The sequence below is a fragment of the Microcebus murinus genome, chromosome 1 (genome assembly GCF_040939455.1).
Source record: "Microcebus murinus isolate Inina chromosome 1, M.murinus_Inina_mat1.0, whole genome shotgun sequence".
Classification (NCBI taxonomy): domain Eukaryota; kingdom Metazoa; phylum Chordata; class Mammalia; order Primates; family Cheirogaleidae; genus Microcebus; species Microcebus murinus.
The window spans coordinates 71,128,124-71,151,712 of record NC_134104.1 but is presented as its reverse complement, the minus strand read 5'-3'; the positions used below and the strand labels follow the sequence as shown (position 1 = coordinate 71,151,712).

Here is a 23,589-nt window from a genome sequence, read left to right as displayed (position 1 = left end):
GCCTCACAAAGGTAGAGAGTTCTATGGCAGGCTAGGAAAATGGAGACAGACAAGGAAGGCATTACTGACAAAAGAGATGACAGCAAAGGCACAGCAGGCAGGGGCTTGCACACAAGCCCATTCTGGGGACTATGAATTATACACATATATTGACAATAGAATTAAGAGGAATGTCCGAGAGGAAAAGTTGTTTCAGTCATTCTCTGATTCTCTCTCTGCACTCATTTCTTCTCAAATATTCCATTCCAAATATGAATGGAAAAGAGAAAAAAAAGAGAACGAATAACTAGCTACCTCCTTGCTGATCTGGTATCTCAGCTCACTTTTGTTTATCCCAGCAACATGTCTGTTCATCTGAGCAGTTCTCAACTTTTTGAGTGTCTATCATAGATGGTAAATGGAAATAATGGCAGTACTGGTTTTTCCACCAGGACTGTGGGGATACTGATGCTTCACTTGCCTGGCCCATTTAGATTGTGTGAAGATAAATGGCAATAATGTTTCATCATATATTAATTTCCATCTTTCATCTGAGAACTCCACTGCATATTACAAACATTATTCCTTGCAACATTTCTATGAAGTAGGGAGGTGAATAATATTATTGCCCCCATTTGAATGTTGTAGGCACTGAGTCATAAAGAGGTCACAAAGAGCTGTTCAAGGACATGGGTCCCTAGCATGGAGTACAACCTGAAACAAGTGCAATATTTCTGCCCACTCATCATTGGCAATTAGCTGGCTCAAGCTTCCTCTTAAGTCCTCATTACACAAATCTGATATTTGTAAAGTACTTGATACTTTCAGTTACAAAACTTTAAAGGTTTTGCTGTTACTATTAATTATCCTAATCTGCACTAATATATAGTCTGTGGACAATACAGTAGCAAGCAAAGATGTGATATCCCAAAGAGAAATCATCTGCCTCAAGGTAGTAGGATGAAGTTTAATTGAATTAATTAACGTTTGTAAAACATTTTAGTAACCCTTAGATTAAAGGGTCTAATACAAAGATACAGAGCCTCCCCATTAATTACAGAAGAAAAGGACAGGCTAATGGCTGTCTCTGCTCAGAAGAATTTCTCTCAACCATCTCTGCTCAGCACTGGATTCTGACCTTCTCCTAGGTGGCTTGGGGTGGTCTATTGTTCCACATTCAGAAGAGCCCTCCTTGCTTTCTGTTATTTCCAAAACTAAAAGCTAAGAACACCTCTCTGGAGGTAAGGCACCTCCCCTTTTGTGAAGCTTACCTCACTTGGCAACTATTATAGCAATTCCAAGTCATTAAGGACAATCTACAAAAACAAAAGCCAAAAGGGCGTCCCAGCAGAAACTTCATGCCAGTATGCTTAATTTTGAAGATGTTCAAAATGAAAATCAGAATATATAAAACAATACATGTTAGGGTATAACTATTAAGAATCAGAGACTGTTACAACTAGACTGGGCCTTAGAAATGACTAGATTGCCCTCATCATCTTCCAGGTGAAGAAAAAGTTCCAGGAAAAGTACATAATGATTTGTCCAAGATCACAATCTCTGAGAGCTTGACTCAAACCAAAGACTCGAGTCTTACACGATGTGCCTCATACAGCACCATACTGCTACTCACTTTTTGTAAAGGAATCCAAACAGTACGCTTTGAAATAGTCCAGGAATATTTTTTAAAGGATTTCATTTATGAAGTATTGATTTTAATAGAACGATTCCAGAACCCATCAACTGCATAACGTCATAGTCATATCACAAAATTAGGGCTTATCTAATTACTTAGGCAAGAACCAGAGGGCTTGGGACATAGGACTAGACCCACCCACTGTGGTAAAAATCTGTGCTGATGATATTGTTGGTGCTAACAAAGGAAGTTGAATTTATCAGGCAACTGAAGCTTACAACAATCTTTGCTTGCAGCTCAGAAGAGCAGTTGGCCAAGGGGGAAGGTGAGGGTCCCCATAAGATAGAAGCAGAAATGTTCCCAATAAGCAGAGTCCAGTGATAGGGCAGGTGATACTGGCAAATCCAGCCAGGAAGCTGGCTCCAAAGGGTCTGTCCTCTAGTGGCCAAACTCCAGTCAGAAACCTTGGGACTGGGGCAGTGTTCCAATTCCAGGTGGCAGTCTGGCAAGAAAAAGGCAAATCTTTATTCTGAGGAAGGAGCTAGGGCTCAAGGCAGGCTGCCAAGCAGGAACTCGGAACAGTAGTACCCACAGGGGACCTTCAGCTTGGGAATGAGGCAGGAGCTCAATTAGCGGAATCAGGGCACTGCCTCCGGTCAGACTGGCAGGAAGTGTGGCTTGGTGCTGAGCTGTAGACAGCAAGGGTGAGCTAGACTTAGTACCCTTGATGTGGGCCTGGGATGACCCAGGAACTGGGCTGAGCCCCCTGGGGAAAGTCAAAAGCAGGTCCCTGTGCAGTTGCTGAAAGGAGAAAGTCAAAGAGCTTTCTTTCTCCCTAAGTCATACAGATACATTTCAGACAGTTTTTCTCTGAAGGTGATGCACCTGCCTTTAACCTCTTAACCTACTCTTTTTGCTACTGCCCTAAATTCTAGTTTCACTTACTGAAATCTAATACCTCAGTGATTAATTTTGGATCTCCAGGCTTTTCTTTGCTTTGATCTCATTAGCCCCTGTGATAGAACACATGGTCTTCAGCTTATACCTTCCCCAGATCTGAGCATTCCACATGTCTGGGCAGCGGCATCACAAGAGCCTTGCACCCCTTTCCCTCTATCTCTACATCACACACACACACGAACACACAGGCAAACACACACGTGCGCACACATGCATACACACATACTGCCCAAGCACAAGCCCTCGTCACACTTCCATTAGAACCAGTAATGGTAACAGCTGCCTCACCATTTCTTTCCTCTACTTCTCACTGCTTTCATTTACTCTTTGGAAGGTCTGATGGTAATGTCTTCAGTCCTTTTGGCCAAGGTCCCATCTCTGACTCCAGATGTCACTCACAAAGCCTAGTGTTGGGGTTCACAATCTTTTAGGTATTAGATTATTAATAAGGTATTAGATTATTGAGGTATTAGATTATTAATAAAACATTTGATGACATTTGTATGTTAAGAACATAAAGGAGTTCCCTGGAAGATAATCTGTTAATATTTATCAAATGGAATATATGTATGATAATCATATCTAAGATGAATGTTTGCCATGTACCAAACACTGTTGTAAGTTAACTCGCCTTATTTTCCTGTTATCAACTCCATGAAGCAGGTACTTTTATTATCACTTTATTCCACTTCTAGAAATTCTCCTAAGTGAATCATCTTAGATATAGTCAAATTGTGTGTATACAAAAATTTATCACATCATTGTTCAAGCTGAATTATATCTGTATGATAGAATATTAGGCAGCCATTAAATATCAAATTTTCAGAATATTTAATAAGGTGAACATGATAATCAAATATTTAGTGAAAAACAAGATATGCAAATTTTTTATGCAACATGAGCCCAACCTTATCCATGGAAGCATAGACCAGGAGTGAAAGAGAGAGAGAGAAGAAATACAGCAAAATCCTAACAGTGAATATCTCTGAGTGGAAGAATTCCTTGCTTTAGTCATTTGCCTCTGTCATCTGATTTCCCACAATAAACATACTTTAACATTATAATCAGAAAAAGTAAATTAAAAAATATGTTTTTCTATAATATAATTTCTTTAAGTTCTCCTTAATCACTACTAGAGTCCAAATCTCTTATTTGCACCCATTAGGAGACTCCAATCCCTGACGAAGCCCATGAGCTACAAATTAATATTATTCCCAAAGACAAGGAGTCAGAAATGTAATGCAGTTTACTTCAACTATATAGTAAGTATCCAAATAAAAACCTGTGCGCCTCCCTGGGTGGCAGGAAATTGTTATTTAGGACCCACTGAATTTCCTGAACCGCCATTAGAAGTGGAAAATAGCCTACTGGTGTTAGGCTTTCTCTTTTTCGCCAGGATATTTTCTTCTTCCCGGAATTTTTGGAATTTTCATCTCAGTGATGTCCTTAATTTCTTTCCTCTCAACCAGTCCCTGTCTCTCCCAAATCTAATTAGCCCTGGTTATGTTTGAAACCTGCCGAGAGGCTCCTCCAAACAGGCTCTCCTTCCTCTGATCTTGTGAGCCAGGGTAGAGCTGTCCGTCTAAGATCCCAGGTCCACAGTTGTGCTCTCTATAAAACAGGGCCACCCGAAGCACCACCACTTCCCTTTGACTGCAAAAGAGCTTTGGCAAATAACTCATTCCAAGAAGAAGGCTGCTGCTTTCTCTAGGGGAAAAAAATTGAAAGGAAACACAAAATCTTTCATTCAAATGCAGACAATAATGGATACTCCTCTTTGACTTTAGCCATTATTTCGGGGCATATTGCAGTACCCCCAAATTTGAACCGGAGGCCAGGCTCTACAACAAGCTGGGAGAGTTTGTGCAAGGTTGCTCATCTACAAAATAGAATGAATAACTTCACAGGACTGTTAAAAGAATAAAAATTGTACATAAATGTGTTCATAAGTGTACATAAACTTAGTACCCAGATCTTTGTTTTTAATATCAGTCTACTCGTGAGAAAAACATTAGACAAATTCTAATAATAGAATGTGGTATAAAATACCTGATCCATACTCCTCAAAACTGTCATGATCATCAAAAACAAGGAGAGTTTGAGAAACTGCCGTAGCCAAGAAGAATCTTTAGGAGACAGGACAACTAAATGCAATGTGGTACCCTGGATGGGATCCTGAACCAGATGGAAAACACTAGGCTAAAACTAAGGACTAATTTATTTAGTCCATAAATTGGACTAAATTATGAACTTTAGTTAATAACTATAGCAATATTGGTTTACTGTGGTAAATATATCATACTAATGTAAGATGTTAACAAGGAGGGAAACTGAGTTGGGGTATATAGGAACTCTCTAAAACTATCTTCACAATTTTTCTATAAATCTAAAACTACTCTAAAATAAAAAGTTTATTTTAAAGAATTACACATAAAAAATATGCTTTCTAAATCATAGAACATATGCCTGAATAATTGTTTCTTTATTCTCCTTTTTTTTGAGATTATTTATAGATTCTTTCTCTCTTAAGAAAAACATTATATATCTTAATTATCATTTGACCGATTTATTACATGTTAATTATAAATGATATTATACTAGCAAGATTTCAATGCACTTTTGTTGAATTTTAAAAATTTTATCCTCAACAAATGGAAAGGGGAAACTACTAGGGTGTTAAGGAAGAGAATGGAAAGACAGAAAACTGGAGTGGAGGCCTAACACTGCCACCATCTATTTCTCTCTTCCTGTCCCCACATAATAAAACTCAGCATCTTAGCACATCCTAGTCTCGAGGGAAGCAGGGAGGCAGTGTCAGAGTGAGATTCATGGGCTTTGAATTCTCACAGACCAGTGCTTGCATCCTAGTTCTCTGCCACTTACCAGTGTATAGTCAGGGGAAATTATTTATCTCTATAAACTTCAAGCTCTTCATATGGGACCAACGGGTGATAATATATTCCCTCAGAGAATGGTTGCTAACACTAAATGAGATAATATATGTAGAACGCTTAACACAGAGACTGCCATATATAAACTCTCAATAAATAGTAGCTATTATTATTATTAAAGGAGTACAAAATTTAGCTAGACATGGTTGCAAAAACAAAGTATAAAATAAATATCCATGAGTCCATAGAGATATAAATAAATGGTTAAATAAATAAATACAGAGAATAGATGACTATCCTATCGAAAGAGGGTTACATACTCCCCACTCCTTAAGTGTGGGCTGCTCATAGGGACTTCATTCCAAAGACTACAGTATTGGGTAGGGGAGGAGAAGGTAACTTTACCATGGAAAAAACTGACAAACACTGGTCAGGCAGGTGAGCAAAGCTAATATCAAAATTGATATGTCATGTTGCTAACAAGATGTGATAAGAATGGCACTTTACCTCTTAGGGACTTCCTTCCCGAAACTGTCTAACCGTGAGAAAAACATCAGACAAACCTGTGCTGAAGAACGTTCTGTAAAATACATAAACAGTACCCCTTGAAGCTGTCAAGGTCAGCAAAAGTAAGAAAAGTCTGAGAAAATGTCACAGTCTAGAGGATCCTAAGAAGACATAATGATTAAATGTAAGGCATCTTGGATGGGATCCTGGAACATAAAAAGGAGATTAGGTAAAAACTAAGGAAATCGGAGTTATGAACTAGTTAATATTAACATATCAATATTGGTTTATTAGTTGTGATAAACACACCATACTAGTATAAGATGTTAACAATGGGGGAAACTTGGTTTGGGGTATATGATAACTCTTTATACTATCTTCATAATTTTTCTGTAAATCCGAAATCCTTCTAAAATAAAGACAAAAATAAAATTTCATATTTGAAAAAAGCAATGTGAATACAATGTGTTTGTTACAGAAATTGGGAATTACCTATTTTAAATTTATGGCAGCTTTGTCTTTATCAACTTGTTAAAAGAATTGAAGATACCTTGATGATCTAGATCTAGATTGATGATATAAACTAGATATAAACTAGATTGAAGAAAAAATCCTTGGTTTAGTGAGACAACTCTGCCCCCTAGCGTCATAACATTCAATCTGCATTTAGTAGCCTTCATGCTCCAGTCTCTTTTGATGTTTCAAGGTCTAGACAAGTGTCACAATATCCTCAAATCTGCTGGGACCATACTCCAGTTTGTTCATATACACAGAACTTTATCCTCCTGGCTGGTCCCTGAAGAAATTGGCACATGCATGTGAAGGAACTGCTGGTGGGAATGTAGAGGACATGGCCAGGCAGGATGGGAAGCCTTAAAAATACCTATACACCTTCACTCAGTAATTCCACATTTGGAAATCATTCCGCATGAAATAATTCAAGTTAAAAAAAATTAAAATGTAAAAAAAAAGTTACATGTAACACAGGAAAATTAGAAACAAAGTATATTTTTAACAATCAGAGAAGGAAGGAAGGAGGGAGGGAGGGGGCAAAGGAAAGAAAAAAGAAAGGAAAAGTATATCTGTATAACCAACTATTATGTATTCGATAAAGGCATATTTAAATATTTAATGACATGATTAAAATATTAATGATATAATGTCTACCAAAACACTATAAACAGTGTAGTCAAAATTTTGGGGAATAACACAGGTTATAGACACATACACACACAGTGACACATATTTCTTAGGTCACAGTGTGAGGAAAATGTAACTTTTTTTTATTCTCACTTGATGTTTGTTTTAACCCCTCATTTTTTCTGATGGCATAAAAGCGAATCTAGTCAACTATGAAGTAGCTCAGTCACCTCAGGCTACTCACAATCATTTTATGTTTAAGCCATCGGTTAAGAATTTCCCTCTTCCCTCTTGTTCGCCATTAGGGAGGCCAGTATGTTTGGTAGATTTTGGTGGCATCACAGCACAGAATGAGGAAAGGGCGGTCTTTTGCCATCTTATGTCCTTCACTGGCATGTGCTGAGACATCTCTTGTCTTTGCTTCTCTAGTCATTGGCGTCTGCTATGCTTGCAGCGCCAGAGACGTATGTCTGTGGTCTGACAGTGAGTTTTATCTCAGCCTTCTCTCAGCCATTCTGGGGGCAAATGAAACTCTAGGACACTTTCCCAAGGCACCTGGGCCAACGGCAACCTGGAGTGTGGTCTCTGGCTAGATGTGCCCTGCCTTGCCCATTTCTTCTCCACTGCTGCTATGACAGTTTAGCACGAGGGACTTCTCTGTGAACATCATTGCCTTCTCAGGTTTCCCCAGGGATCAGGATACAGTTCTTCTCCACCTGAGCTCCCCATCCCCACCACTCTGGGATTTCCATCATTCCACAAGGGGTGGAGGAGTCCCTGAGATCCACACCAGCACTCAAATCCAATCATACTTCCCAAATGTCTTCTTCTGTAGCTGCAGAATTTTTATCAAATCCAGAGCAGGAAAACTGGCTCTTATATTATTCATTCTCCCCAAATCTAGTATTTATAAAATAAAATTTAGCTTTTTTACACAAAATTCAGACATTGAGACTCAAATATCTTTTTCTTTAAGTAATGTCTCTTCCAGGAATTTCAAAAGTTTATTTAGAAAACTTAAGTTTTGATGACTGTCTCATTTCTCTCTTTTTGAATTCCTCCTATAATTTTACCCTGAGTACATACAGAACAGCGTTGCTGGTGACTGATGAGGGGAAGTATGAGAGTAAAAAGGAAAGAATCTATATATACATTCACACACATGTACATACATGCATATATGCATACATATATTTATACAAGGAATAGAGAAATTAATTCAACAAAAACTTTAGTGATTGCCTATGCATTATTTTACTTTTTTAATATTATTATAATATACCCTATTTTTAAATTTCTGGAAGGAACATGTTTTATATAATCAGAATATATAGAGAGACAAGAAATAGACAAGGCATCTGCCTTCCAGCATCACCACTCACAGTGAAGAAGGGATGGTGGATACCTGAGCCTTCTGTTGGCCACATCCAATGCTCTGCTCTCAGCTGTCTCTGCATTACTTGATCTTTGACCCCATTGGCCACTCTCTTCTTAAAACTCTCTTCTTCCTTGAATTTCAGAACTCTAGGCTCTCTAAGCTCGTTTTCTAGTTCCATAATCCATCAAAAACCTAGACATCAAACCTGAGTCTGATGCTGTAATGGGATGAAATTTCTCCTGAGTAGGTGTCCTAGGAGGGAAGAGGGTAATGTCCACAGTTAGGGGCAATGTCCACAGTTAGCCAGAGGGTTGGCTGTGGGAAAAGAGAGATGACCACACCTTCCCTCCAGTGGGCAGCCTCTGTGGCTACTTTGATCAATAGAATACGGCATAAGTGACATTTAAGTCTCAAGCCTTAAGAGATTGGCAGATTCTACTTCCTGTCATTTCGAACATTTTCTCTAGGGTCCCTGAGCCACCATAAAAAAAGTGAACTTATCTGAGAATCCTCTGCTGTGAGGAAGCCCAAGCTAACCATGTGGTTATGCCATTTGAAGAGAGATATACTAAAATGGTGGCTATTTTAAGCCACTAAGTTTGGAGTAGTTTGTTTTGCAGCAATGGATAATTGGAACAGTTTCCTTCCTGCAAAAGTGGGTTAATACTACAATACTACACTTTGTAGCTGTATAGGAGGAGTTGTAGTGAGAATTGCAGAAAGATTAAACTTTAATTATCTTCATGGTAGTTTCCAGAATTACTATGGGAAGGGTTTTTTGTTGTTGTTGTTTGAAAAATACCTTGATTAGCCAATTAGAAGTAGAAGATGAGCCCTAGGGGATTAGTTGAAAAAGAGAAATAAAAGATATAACCAAAACCACTTTGAATGTAAATTGGACAGAAATTTGGAGGTAAGGAAGAGCAGAGAATAGAGAAGAAAGTAGCAATAAGGCAAGAGAAAAGCAGGAGAGGCAAGAAACATGGCCAGAGATTAAAGCTCAAGTTTCAGAAATGACTAAAAGACTTTTTAAAAATAATGGTCATCTAATAAATTTGATGTTGATTATATATTCAGGATGAAAATCTCTCTATTCTTCCAAAGTTTCCATAAAATTTGCTGCCATTATACATACCTTTTGTGACTTTTTTTGATTTTTTAAATTTAGGCAGAAGTTAAGAAAAATGTCAGAGTTCCACACGTATGTTGACTTGGTAGAGAAGAGAGACAACAGGTGCCAATTCCTAAACTGAAATAAATTAGGATAATGGTTCCCAACTAAGGAGGAGTGATTTTGCCCCCTGGGGAACATTAGACACTATCTGTAGGCACTTCTGATTATCTTCACTGGAACAGGGCAGAGAGGAAGGGCAGCTACTGGCACTGAGTGGGCAGAAGCCAGAGATGCTGCCAAAAGTCCTGCAATTCATAGGACAGCCACCACAGTAAAGAATTGTCCAGCCTAAACTGTCAATAGTGCCAAGGTTGAGAAATCTTGATTGAGAGGAAGCAAAAGATCTGAAATCAGACGTATCCACAAGAACCTAAGTCTCCTGCAGAATTTATGGAAATTTTGAAGAAGACATTAGACTTTCTAGCATCCATGAATATAGTTTGAATCACTCTTATCTAAATTATCAGGAACAGGGTGATTTTAGTTAACATCTAGGTTATGGCATCAAATAAGAAAAATGATTTGGTTAAGGTTCTTATTTGCAAGTGACAGAAATTAACTCTGGGAAAATTAAGCCGGAAAGGAATGTATTAAACCATAGTATGCAGTTCATAGAATCTCTGGAAGGGTTGAAGAACCTGGCCTGGAGGCTAAGCAGAAATAAAAACAAATTACAAAATCATACTACAGAATGGGTCCATGAAGACATCGGTGCCTCCACCACTGGCATGGATACTGCTGGAATGCAGGACGGATGTATGTAATAGCAATCAAGACATCATGGCTGATTCAAAAAAGGAAAGGAAAAAGAAGCATGACTCCAAAAAAGCTCATTTTTAAAGCACATAACTGTCTTTCAGCCCTAACATTAGAAAGTAAACATTCAGCCTTTAAGCTCAAAACCTCAGGTTCATCTTTGATCCTATAATTATAATCCAAGTTAAAACACATTGAGATATTTACATGCCCTCATAACTGGTCTCTCTGCTTTTAGTCTCTCACTTTTAACCAGCACTATATCCACTGGTAAATTAACCTTCTCAAGAGTACCATGTAGATCAAAGTATCTCCCAGTGAAGAAATTATGCATAAGTCCTTTTTCCAAAAAGAAAATAAAATGTAAACATAATTCAAACAACTTTGTGATCTGTTCTGAACCTATGTTCCAGTCTTCTCTCCCACAACTCATCCAGGCAAATGATTTGCTTATTGAGCACTGATAGATCAGGCAAATGGATTTCCTTCCTCTGCACCTCTGTTCTCACCATTATCTCTCCTGAGGAATCTTATCTCTTTTTCTTTATTGAAATCTCACACCCATCCTTTAATGTCCTGCTCAAAACTCACAGAGTGCCTAATAATACCAATAACCTACTATGTGACCTTAAAAAAATGAAATATTTCTCTGAACTCATAAAAGTACAAAATGGAAATAATCTAGTATACTGCTCATTGGTAGAACTGATACCTCTGAAGCCATAGTCCTGAAGTAGCTGGAGGGCGAGTGTGAGAGCACAGTTGTTCTCATGACTTCCTTGCTGATTCAGTAGGATTCATTTCCAAGTCCATCCTTTATCAACAGATCTTGACATTACAACCTAACATATAGAATGTTATACCTCATGATAACCTTTAGTTTCAGTGTTTTTAAAATAGCCAGCCTTTATTAACACTCCCACAGAATGGACCTGGAAGTTGAAAACACTTCAATCTCTTGCAATCTCTCTTCATAGAGTATATATTTTAATGGAGCAAATTCTCAGTTCTCAGACTACAAACTCAGGTACATAATAAATATAGCATTTCTTCAAATCAACTAAAGTTTAGCTGTGAGCCTTCATCAATTGGTTTCTAGGAAATTCAACTACTTCCATTTTGGTGGTTCTTCAATTATGAAAATTAAAATAAAATTAGGTTACTCTCTCATTATGGAGAGTGTGATGGTTAATTTCAGGTGTCAGCTCAGTATTAAGGGATACCCAGATAGCTGGCAAAGCATTACTTCTGGATATATCTGTGAGGATGTTTCTGGAAAAGACTGGCATTTAAATCAGTAAACTGAGTAAAGAAGATTGAGTAGGAACTGTCCTCCATGGTCCTGGATAGAACAAAAAGGCAGAGGAAAGGTAAACTCTCTCTCTCTTTTTTTTCCTCTCTCCTCTGTATGTGTGTGTGTGTGTGTGTGTGTGTGTGTGTGTGTGTGTGTGTGTGTGTATCCCCCCAACCCAGAGCTGGGACATCCTTCCTATCCTGCCCTTGGACATGAGAACTCCAGGCTCTCACTTCCCAGTTTCTCAGGCCTTCAGCTCCAGGCTGAGAGTTACACCATCAACTTCCCAGGTTCTGAGGCTTTCAGGTTTGGACGAGTCATGCTACTGGCTTCTCTGGTTCTCCAGCTGGCAGACAGCATATTGGGGGACTTCTCAGCCTCCATCATCATGTAATTCAATTCCCCTAATAAATCTCATCTATGTATATCTACCTGTCTATCTATCTATCTACCTATCTCCTATTGGTTCTGTTACTCTGGACAATCCTGACTAATACAAAGAGTAAAACAAAAGTACATTTCATGGTGTTTAGAAATAGGGAGACATAGGGTAAAAGTAATCTAAAACTATAAAGTCAATGGATATCCTGGGCCTCTGAGTCTCCTGCCTTTGGGAGAGCTCCCAATACACATCAGACTGCCAAGGGAGAAGGAAGCAACCCTGTATTGTGATTAAGGCCCTGAGATGTATCTGCTAGAGCAGTATGTCCCATTCTATCTCACCTAAGTGCATGCTATATACTAATTACTACTCTAAGTGCCTCACATATAGTAACTCATTTTATAATGAGGTATGCATATTGGCAAATATCATAAATATCATGGTAATAGAATGATGCAGAAGTGCAAGCTTAAAATAGTCATCAAACCCCAAATTTAGCACACATATCTTTCCAGTATTTCTTCCCCCATTTTTTCTGCTTCTCTAAATCTCATCCATTTCTCAGGAAGAAACAAAATGACAAACTAGGTGTATTAAAGGAAACAAAGGAAGAAGGGATTCTAGTCTGTGTGTTTGTTTTATATAAATATATAAATCCAATCCTGATTATTAAGAACTTACTGAGGGCTGTGGATTTCTATCATCTTTCCTACTTGTGTAAGCTGGTAAATTAACCACTGAAAGCAGATTAATTTGGCCTTCTCTAAATGCAAGCACCACTGTTGCTTAGGTGGGTCCCATATTGGGAGATAGCAGATCTCACTCTCCTGGTGGTGTTGGTGAGCTGGATTAGGATTACAGCAATTGCAGCAGCCTGCAGCCTCAATTGTTCATCTTGCCCCTTCCTACCACCAAGGAAATTTAAGACTATCTACAGTGTGAGGGAGCAAGGTGGCTGTCAACAGCTTGTGACACTGAGCAGCAAGGATGTGGTGGCTGGTCCCTCCACAAGGCACACAATTCAACCCACTCTTACTGAGGAAGACACTAGCAAGCTGGAAAGTAGTTTGGTACAGATACTATTAAATAGGCTCACCATGCAGAATTACTCAAGGGCTGGTATATATTTTACTTATTGTACAGGCAAAGTTTCAAAATTGGATGGAAGTAGAGGTTATATTTTTAGTCTAAAAGGAAAGCCAAGAGAAAATGTTCCAAAGCATGGAGCAAAAAACACCTCCAAGCAGCAGGAGAAAGCCTCAGAAGCTGGGGAGTGAGAGAAAAGGATACTTCTGCAGGATTTGGGCATAATATTGGCCAGAAAACAGCAGACAGCTGTGTAAGTTGTCAAAGACAAGGGAAATGTCAAAACAGAAAAAAACTGAATAGCGAAAGTTTTCAATCATGGAGAATTTGAAATAGAGTGAAGAAAAGCAGTGGTGTGTGGGGGTAAATGCTTAACAACTGGCTTTATAAAAAAAGTATGCATAAATGTACATGAGTTCCTTTTAAATTTTACTATGAATAAATGCTTAATTACTGTCATTACTATATATTTCAAAAAAGAAGTGTCTCACATTATTAACCTATGTGTTTAGATCTGACAAAAGTACTGATTTGATATTTTCCTGTAAATCAATGCGTAAGAGATAAGTAAAACAGCGAAGACATACATCAGAACTTAAATAATTCATGATCATGTGCAAAAATTCTTTACTGAATCAGACAATAGTTTTAAAATACTAGAAGAATATTTTCTCAATTTTTTGTGCTATTCACAATGTAAAAGCCACAGACAGAATACACGTTTAATCTGCAGTATTGTCATTTTTGTCATCATTTGCCTGACACTAAACAATCAGCAAAATGACAAACAAGCCCTGATTTGAACTGTTTGCTGATTTCTATGATGTAAACACTGCCACCATGACTAGTTTCAAGCTACCAACAAGATGTCGCTGAACACAGAGTTGAGAAGAGAAGCACAGAAGTACACCATTATACGTATAGTATTTCCACCATACAGATATAATGGACATAAATAACTGTGCTCATAGAAAATAGTTTTTCATACTTAGTGTTTGTAGGTAATCTCTGAAGTCTCCCAAATTTCCAGTGCTCATGATCCCTTTGAATCTGATGGATCTGGTTCTGCTTAAGTGGCAGGAATCTTTTAGGAGGCTGTGACCACTTAGGAGGGTCTCAGGGAGGGGAACTTAAGAAAAAACACTGTCCTCTTTCTGATCTCGAGGAATCTCTATGCTCCAACTTTTGCTTCTCTAAGGCCCTCGCTTTTACTCCATTCCTCCTACCAAAATCCTAACACTGGACTTAGCTTTCATGTAAAACCAGAAGAGCCTTTGAATTCCCTACACTTCTCTTGCTAACATCTATCCCTAAGGCAAGGAAATTACAAAGACTGGCTATCTTTTCAATAGGGGAAGGAAAAGAGAAATCTGGAAAAATAACATAAATTCAATTTTCAAAAGTTTATCCCACCTCAGCAGTTGGTACAGCTGAAGCAAGGATTCACTTTGAATACTCACAATGGAGCCGCATTTTCTCAGTCAATAACATATTTGACTAACAGTCCTCAGTGCAGTTTTTCTAATTAATTACTAAAAATACCTGTGAAGACTCATAAGAATATAAAAATGTATAACAATGACAAAAAGCCCTAGCAAGAATTATGAAGGAATAATCACTATGGAGCAGAATTAAAGAATATAGCTATTGGTCAATACATGTTTGCTATATTAAAAAAGATAAACCCTCTGGCCCTGGATAAAAAGAAAAAAAGATTAGGGCCATGAAAAATATTGTATAAAATAACAGGAGATATCACATGCAAAGGAGTAGTTTAGTACCTAGCACACTAAATCAGCATTCACTGGTCATAGTAATCTTTTGGTTTAATGAAGTCTACTTAATGAATTTTTCAATTTTATGGTATTACTTTCTCTGACCTAAGAAATCTTTGCTTATTCCCAGGTTGCAAATATATTCTCTTGTATTTCCTTCAAATAAGCTTTATAGCTTTAACTTTTACAATTAGGGCTATGTCTCAGCTCATACAATTTTTGTGTAAGTTTACTAATTTTTGTGTATGGTATGAATTTATACTAAATTTTGTGTACAGTATGTGCATGGTATATTTTTTCCATATGGAGATCCAGTTGTTCCAGCCAGCACCATTCATTAAAAAGACTTTTTTTTCCATTGAATTGTTTTGGTACTTCTGTTGAAAACCAACTGATGGCAGAAATGGAGCTCTGTTTCTGAATCCTCTATTCTGGTCCATTTATCTATTTGTCCTTATGCTAATACCACATGTCTCGATTGCAATTGTTTTATATTATTATATTATGTAATTATAATATAATATTTAATTATGGTACCATTAAAATTATATTATCTTGAGGTCAAGTAGTTATAAATGTTCCATATTCTTTTAACATTTTAGACTCTGTATTTTTGTATAAATTTTAGAGTATTTTGTTAATTTCTATAATAAATGTCTTCTGGGCTTATGCTGGGAATGGACTGAACTGAATATAGACTAATTTGGGGGAAATTGATACCTTAACAATATTGAGTCTTCTTGTCCATAGGCACAGTATATCACTACATTTATTTAAGTCTTCTTCAATTTTTCTCAGCAATTTTTTGTGGTTTCCTGTGTTGAGGTTTTGCACATCTTTTGCTAAATTTATAGCTAATTTTATTTAATATTATGGTTTATTTAATATTATGGTTTAATATTATGTTGAATGGAATTTTTTCATTTGATTTCCAGTTTGTAGTAGTTTTCAGTGGCTGCTATAACAAATGACTGCAAACGGGGTGTCTTAAAACAAAAATGTATTCTCTTTACAATTCTAGATGTCAGAAGTCCATGATCAATGTCACTGGCCTGAAATCAAGGTGTTAGCAGGGCTACACTCTTGCTGGAAGCTTCAGGGGAGAATTTGTTGTTTGCCTATTCCATCTTTTGGTGGCTTCTAGCATTCCTTGGTTTATGCCTGTATCACTCCAATCTCTGCCTCTGTCTTCACATCACCTTTTTCTCTGTGCATATGTGTGAAAATCTCCCTCTTATAAGGATACATGGAATGGCATTTAGGGCCCATTTGGATAATATAGGATAATCCCTCAATCTCAAGATTCGTAATTTAATCACATCTGCAAAGACCATTTTTCCAAATAAGGTAGCATTCACAAGTTCCAAGTTAGGACACCTGATATCTGCACAGATGTTTTTGAAAGTATATAATAATAAATTTTATTAATATTGGTTTTGTATTTTGAGACTTTTCTTAACTCAGTATTTCCGGTGGGGTTTTTTCTTACTGATTTCTTAAGGTTTTCTACATAATCAATCATGTCAGCTGAAAATGTTATGCCTTATGCTTCTTTTTCTTGCATTATTACATTTAGTCTTCAAAATATAAATTTATAAAATAATGTGTATTTAATCTCTTACAAGCAATTTAAAGTTTGTGCACAGTTTCACAAAGGTTAATGTGACCCACAGCTTCACCTTTATAAAGTCAGTTCTATATTGCAAGTCTCACCTCCCTCTGGAACTCCAGGACTTGATTTCTAACTGTTTCATAGATTCTTTTCACCTGGATAACTCATCAATAATTCAGCACAAATCATCAATCCAAAGCCAGCATTATCATCCTCCCCACCTCTCCTTGTAATCAGCTTCTCTGTGTTTGTTATTGTCATAAATACTGTCAACTCATTTTGGCTTGAAACCCCTGTCATCTTTGATTCCTGTGGCTAATTCCTGCATTTAGTTTTCCATTGCTTTAAATACTCAGAAATATCCTTGCAAATGATCTCTTACATCTCACTACTGCCAAACTTTAGTTCAGACCCCTCACACTTGACTTTCTCAATAGCACCCATCTAGTCTTCCTGATCCTCAATTTCCTTCTTTGCAAGTCCATCCTTTTCTATTTTTCCAGGATTATCTTTCTTAAGCCCACTTGATAACACTATAGTCCTGCCTCTGTGGCAGGCACTGCTGCTACGCCTTACTTGGTTCTCAGTGCATACTACCTCACATTGATGTTTGTCTTTTACATATGATCATGCTTTGTTTAGGAACTGTGTTCAGGAACTGTGTTTTACTATATATATATATATATATATATATATATATATATATATATATATCCTCAGACCAGGATTCGTAGGAGGTGATTTATAAATGTTTGTTGATGGGGATTATAACATGCTTTTTTGAGGGGAGAGTTTACTAATGATGATGATGAAAATGTGTATGACTCAGCTGGTTGTTTCCTTCTCCAGGAAACCACAGAGGAAGGGTGCAGTATCAAGGAACTCACAGATCTCCCAGGAAGAGTTTTGCAAGACCTTTTTTTTTTTTTTGAGACAGAGTCTCACTTTGTTGCCCAGGCTAGAGTGAGTGCCGTGGCATCAGCCTGGCTCACAGCAACCTCAAACTCCTGGGCTCAGCAATCCTACTGCCTCAGCCTCCTGAGTAGCTGGGACTACAGGCATGCGCCACCATGCCCGGCTAATTTTTTGTATATATATATTTTTTAGTTGGCCAATTAATTTCTTTCTATTTTTGGTAGAGACGGGGTCTCGCTCAGGCTGGTTTCGAACTCCTGACCTTGAGCAATCTGCCCGTCTTGGCCTCCCAAAGTGCTAGGATTACAGGCGTGAGCCACCGCGCTCGGCCTGCAAGACCATTTATTGTAAAAAGTTAAATATAAATCTTACGAAAACAAATGCAGATACTTCAATTTCCATTAACCTCTCTTATTACTTATCTCCTTTTCTAAAGATTCCTGATTCGTTAGATAACTCTGAAAAGGTTTACTTTACATGTCAAGGTAAATATTTTGAGTTTTATCTGATGGATTGCTCAATTCTCAGCAGAATCTAGAAATTTAGTTTAAAATAGTAAAGTTATTTCATGACTTCTGGATCAGAAAAACATTTTTAACATCTATTTTTAAAATCAATTAATACACATATTAACAAAATAAGAGTATAAAAGATTTTAAAATAGAAGAAGTCTCCCTCCCACTTATGACCTACCATCCTTAAGTCCCTCCCTGACTCTGTCCTTCGCTAGGGTTTATCAACTCAAATACTTTTCTGGGTCAGGCATGTAACATAAATGAGTAATGCAGGTGTGCTTATTGTATGATGCCATATTATATTGTATTCTTTCAACATCACATAATTTACGCATAGCTGTTCTTCACCAACACCAACAACAAAAATGCTCTTTCTGATTGTTTTGGAAATATCTGACCCTCTCAGTCTTTCATTTTCTCACTTTTGATATAACTAGTGGTTCTCTTTCTGCTTGATTTTACTAGTAAAAGTAAAAGCACAAGCTTCATGATATATAGCAATTGATGTGTTCAGTTTCAGGAAGACTTTAGGAAGGAGTGTGAGCTACAGGAGAGGACATGAATGTATAAAAGACAGAACCATTCTTTGGCTCCTGATTCTAAGAAATATTTTGCATGTAAGAATTAAGGATTGATGTTGACAGGCCTTCTGATATTTTAATATGATTTTTTTAATGTAGAATTTCTTGATTTTTAAATGCTGACAACAAATGCAGTATTATTTTTAAAACACTGGATAGGCCAACACTTCAAGCCAAACAAAATAGGTCTGCAGGCTGAATTTGGACCAATGGTGGCAGTTTGATTATACAATAATCTGTTCCTTTTTCCATGTGATACTATGTATATATTAGAGATTATTCTTTATCAGGATGTACAAATCTAACTCATAGGCTTTCATGGCTAGTATGAATGTAATTTATTTAACTAGTTCCTATTTATGGACATTTATGTTAATTCCAATTTTTTGCTATTTCATACAATGTAGAAATATCAGAAATAAATGTCATCATGTATACGTGGGAATTATTCAGTATAATAAAATGCCTAGATGTGGAATTGCAAACAAGGGCTTCATAAAATGTAAAGATAACCCACATATGAAAAGGGTTGTTATTTGGTTTCTATTATTTTTTCTAAAACAACTAGGAAGTAACAGTAACAAAGGCATTTTTGTACAATTCTAGAAAGATGTACAGTGTGCATAGGTCAGTACAAGAAGCTCCTATCTTGATCTGCCAGTAAAATAGTCACCATGTTAAATATAATAATGGAATTCCCAGAGTCCTATATTTGGGAAGTTTACTATCAATGGCTGGGTCTGTACTTGGTGGTGCTGTGACTGGATGGATCTAGATTTATAATTCTGACAATTAAGGGAAAAGGAATTTCCTTTATGGTTTGTATGTTTGTGTAGAGGGGTTCGGGGGGATGGGGTGTTAATGTCCCTGAAGTGAAGAGGGCGCACAGGACCCTTTGATTGTAGTCCCTAAAAATTGGCTTCATAACCTTTGGTAGGCCACATCCTTTTTATAGGCCCCAGTTTCCGTACAAAACATAAAACGATCAAGTTGGAAGAAGAACAGGATATTTAAAGACACGGAATTGACTTACATTACGTAGCAAGAGAATGTAGATAGTGAAGGGAAGGGACCCAGGATGTCTGAGATTTGGGACTCTTCAAGGAGACTGGGGAAGAGCATCTCTGGAGAGAAAGGAGAATGTGATGTCCTGAAAGCCAAAAGAGGGAAATAGATTACGTAGATTCTGAGCTAAATTATGCTGAGAGCTCAGTGACCACAGGCAATATGGAATTGTTGTAGACCTCTATAAGGACCATATCAACAAATTGTTGTACTTAAATGCCAGAGGAAAGCCAGTTAAAGAGTGAACGAACAAAATCACTTTTGACGCCTCTATAAACCATGCAAGTTTATTCCAAACCCGTAGCTGCAGAGATTCTAAGGCACTTAACCTATCCATGACCCTTCTTCCTACAGCCTTCCAAGATTGTTTATATCCTTTCACACCCAACAAAGACGTGGGGCAAATGGGCGACTATTAGTTTTTATTATTTTATTCTATTACTCTACTACTGTATTCATTTTGTACTCTCTAGACTCCTCCATGCTCCCTCAATATCTAAATCTTATTAAATTGGTCGCCACCGGTGAACATTTATCAATCTGGATTCCATGGCTTGCGCCTCGCTGGTCCCCGCTAAACACCTCGCCCCAGGCCCTCTCAAAGTCTTTCAACCGGAATTCCGAATTCCACCTGGGAAACAATGAAAGCGGGGCTGGGCGGGGCGGGACGGGAGCAGGTGGAGTACGCATGTTCCTTCCAGAGGCTCTGGGCGCATGCGCTAGTCCTCCACGGACCGTTTGTGCTGCCCGCCTACAAAGGGTGGGGTGGTTGTTTTATTGACGGACTGAGTACGGGTGCCTGCTAGGCTCTTGCGGAAGTCCATGCGCCATTGGGAGGGCCTCAGCGGCTGCTCTGTGCCCTTGTTGCAGAGAGCCTCTTCCTGGGTCATTCCTGGAGCAGGAGCCGGACTGGGGCTGACACAGGGGCTTCCGCGTGGCCGTCTCGGCACTTGTGTGACCTCCCCTCCGGAGGGATGTGGCGACTACGTCGGGCCGCCGTGGCCTGGTAAGTGCAGGCTCCGACATGGCCCCGTTATTTCTGGGGCAGCTTGAGAATGGGCTTGTCCCATCACTACCTCCAGAATGTGCAAATAACTCTCAGGCCAGGCCGGGGGCTATGGGAGAATTTCGGGATATTTTTGAGGACCCATAGTGACTGGAGTCTTCACTGGGCTTACCTGCGGTTCTGGCTTTCAGTACCGGCCCTTGACCCTGTCCCTATCCAACGCGAAGATTCTGGACGCCTCTCATTCTTGGCCCTTCTCTATTGTCCTTTTGTCCCTGCCCTTTACACCCTTGTGCTCTCGGTCTTATCTCTGTGTCTGGTTGCTTCTTTTTTTTTCTGTCCTCTCTCTGCCCGTTTTGGCTCTGTCTACGAATCACTCTTTCGGCGTTTCTCTTAAGCCTCTCTGTCGTCGTCCTCCACCTCCACGCCGTGTGTACATTGCACCTGCAGGTACTTCGGCTCTTCTCCAGGGTGAAGGGCCCTCTGCCTCTTTCCCTAGCCCGCTAGTTGGAGTCAGAACTAGAGCAGTGACGCACACTGGGTCAGAGATGGTTATTAGAGATGGCTTCTTAATGGCACCTTTTTTCAGTGTTCAGGGAGGGAAACTTGCTTTCTGATGCAAAGAGGTAAACGTGGCACCACTTTTCTCATCACATTGTCGTTGTTGCCCTGGCCTGGTTTAATCGCGTAAGTAGAACATCATGGAAATATTTTTATTTTTGTGGGTAAAATATACATTTTGATGAAATTAAATTTGATTTTATCTCTGTACGTAATTTTGTTCTAATATCCTTAGATGCCGTCAAACTTAAGTCATTGTTAGGGACATTTGGTAGGAAGTAATATGCATCAAGCACAGTTGGAAAAACTTTTTTCTGAATTAACGCAACGTGTAAACACCTGTCTTTTTTTTTTTTTCAGAACTTTTTAAATGGTGTAATTTGTAGTATTAGAATGGAATCCATTTATTTTATAAAGGTTAACTGGGGTCCAAATGCAGAACTAGATGACATAGTTGCAGTGTTTTGTTAGTCAATTAGATTAATTACACTATTTTAAATCTCTTGGGATTTTAATTTCTGAGTAAATTCATAGCCCTTGGTATTAAAGTAAGTTATTTACAACCTTTGTATTTCTGCTCCTCAGTATTTAATGGGGAAACATATCTAATTTTCTTTAAATAAAAAAGAACTGCAGAAATAGCATACTCTGTTGAAGCACTTAATATATGTAAGAAAACTTTAAAAATTGAGTTTCAAAACAAATTGAATTACTGTAGATTCCATAGAGTCCTGGCTTTAAAGTGTCTCGTGTTGATAGCACAGTTTAGATACTTGAAGAATTAGAGATGTGGAAAGTCAGAGGCCACAGCTCTGGAATTTGTCTTTTACTATAGTTTCTTAGCATGTTGTGAAGGAATATAGTTAGATTTCTACTCTTTAACAGATGGGAGCATAAACTTTTTTTGGACATACGTGTGTGTGTATGTGTATGTTCATGAACATGTGAGAAGACTAATGACCAACATTTATTTGGGTGCAATAAATATTTGTGTAAAGTTAATGAGGAAAGAATTACATGTTAGGAAATTGTATATTGTTAAAGAGATGGTAAATGAACAAGAGAAGAGAGTAGATGATTTCTGGGGGAAGCCAATTTTGCATCACATTTGATTTTTAGTTTTGACTGAATGTAGAAGTCTATATTCAAAAGCCTTTTCCTTCTGAACTATGAAGGCATTGGTACATTTTCTTCTAACATCCTTTGCTGCTGATGAGAACTCTCATGACTATCTGATTTTTTTCATGTTTGTAGGTATTTTGTTTTTCTCTTCATGGAAACTTTTAGGATCTTTACCCTTTATCCTAAATTTCTCAAGGCTTTGTCCAGGTGTGAGTTTTTTGGTTTTTGTTTTTTCTCCTTTTACCACTCATCTGGCTTTAGTCAGTGGGCCTTTCCATGTCAAATATTCCTTTATTTCCAAGAACTTTTTCTTCTTCTTTATTTTCTTCCTTTGATTTTTCCTGTTCTTTTTCTTTGTAGAGACCTATTTGGTGAATATTCGTCCTTTTAGATTGGTCCTGTATGTCCATGATTTCCAAAATATGATTTGTACCCTTCATCTGTTAAAAAAAAAAAAGCATACCCCAATATATATATGCACACTCATTTACTTTTAAAGTATATATGTCTCTGTACCTTTGATTTACATAAGTCTACCCTAACATAATCTTAAAGGATAAGATACAACAATACTGCATCTAGAAGCTTTGGTACTTTCTTCTTCAATCTCAATGGATCATTTTGTGCATCCTATGGGATGCATTTCTCCCCTATCCTCCCACTCACTTTGGGTACCACTTCTCTGGATCACTTAACTTATCTGTTAGTTTTCCACCTTTTTTCTTTATGTTCTACATTCTGGGGAATTTTCTTAATTCATTTTTCTGATCTTGCTATTGATTTTTTATAATAATATATTGGCCATTGTAACTTTAATTTCCATGAACTTCATTTTAACATTTATTAAACTCTTAAAGACATGTTTAATTCTATACTTTCTATTCTTCCATTGCTATTATTGAAAACAACATGAATTCATTTTATGTCTGCAATATCCTCCTAAGAATACTAATTAGCATTTCATATCTCTGTTTTTTCCAGGATTAATGATGTTACTTGTCTTGGTTTTCATCTTAAGAGTTGGTGGTTTTCTATAAAAACTTATTATTTAATCATATTTAAACATGAAGTACTAATAATGATTGATGTAGATGCCTTGTGTGGGTTACCTTTGAAACAGAGGGCTGATTTAGCAAACTGTTTAAGGTTATGATGTTTCAATTAACAGGCCTTATTTTAGGGCTTTTAGGGAGTGGGAAGATGGTCTGAGGTTGCTATAAATGCCAGTATTGTTGAGGAGGTTCACTCTGGGAA

At 37.7% G+C, this 23,589-nt stretch overlaps 1 protein-coding gene across 4 annotated transcripts in view; it reads left to right on the top strand.

The window, feature by feature from the left end:
- The first annotated feature begins 20,428 nt into the window (after positions 1-20,428).
- OPA1 (OPA1 mitochondrial dynamin like GTPase) overlaps positions 20,429-23,589 on the top strand; it is an 81,552-nt gene continuing 78,391 nt past the window's right edge. For all 4 annotated transcript variants that reach the window (XM_012780251.2, XM_012780249.2, XM_012780250.2 and 1 more), the window contains exon 1: positions 20,429-20,652. In XM_012780251.2, the coding sequence (XP_012635705.1) occupies positions 20,621-20,652 (32 nt within the window). In that variant the 5' untranslated portion in view covers positions 20,429-20,620. The remainder of the gene's footprint in view (positions 20,653-23,589) is intronic.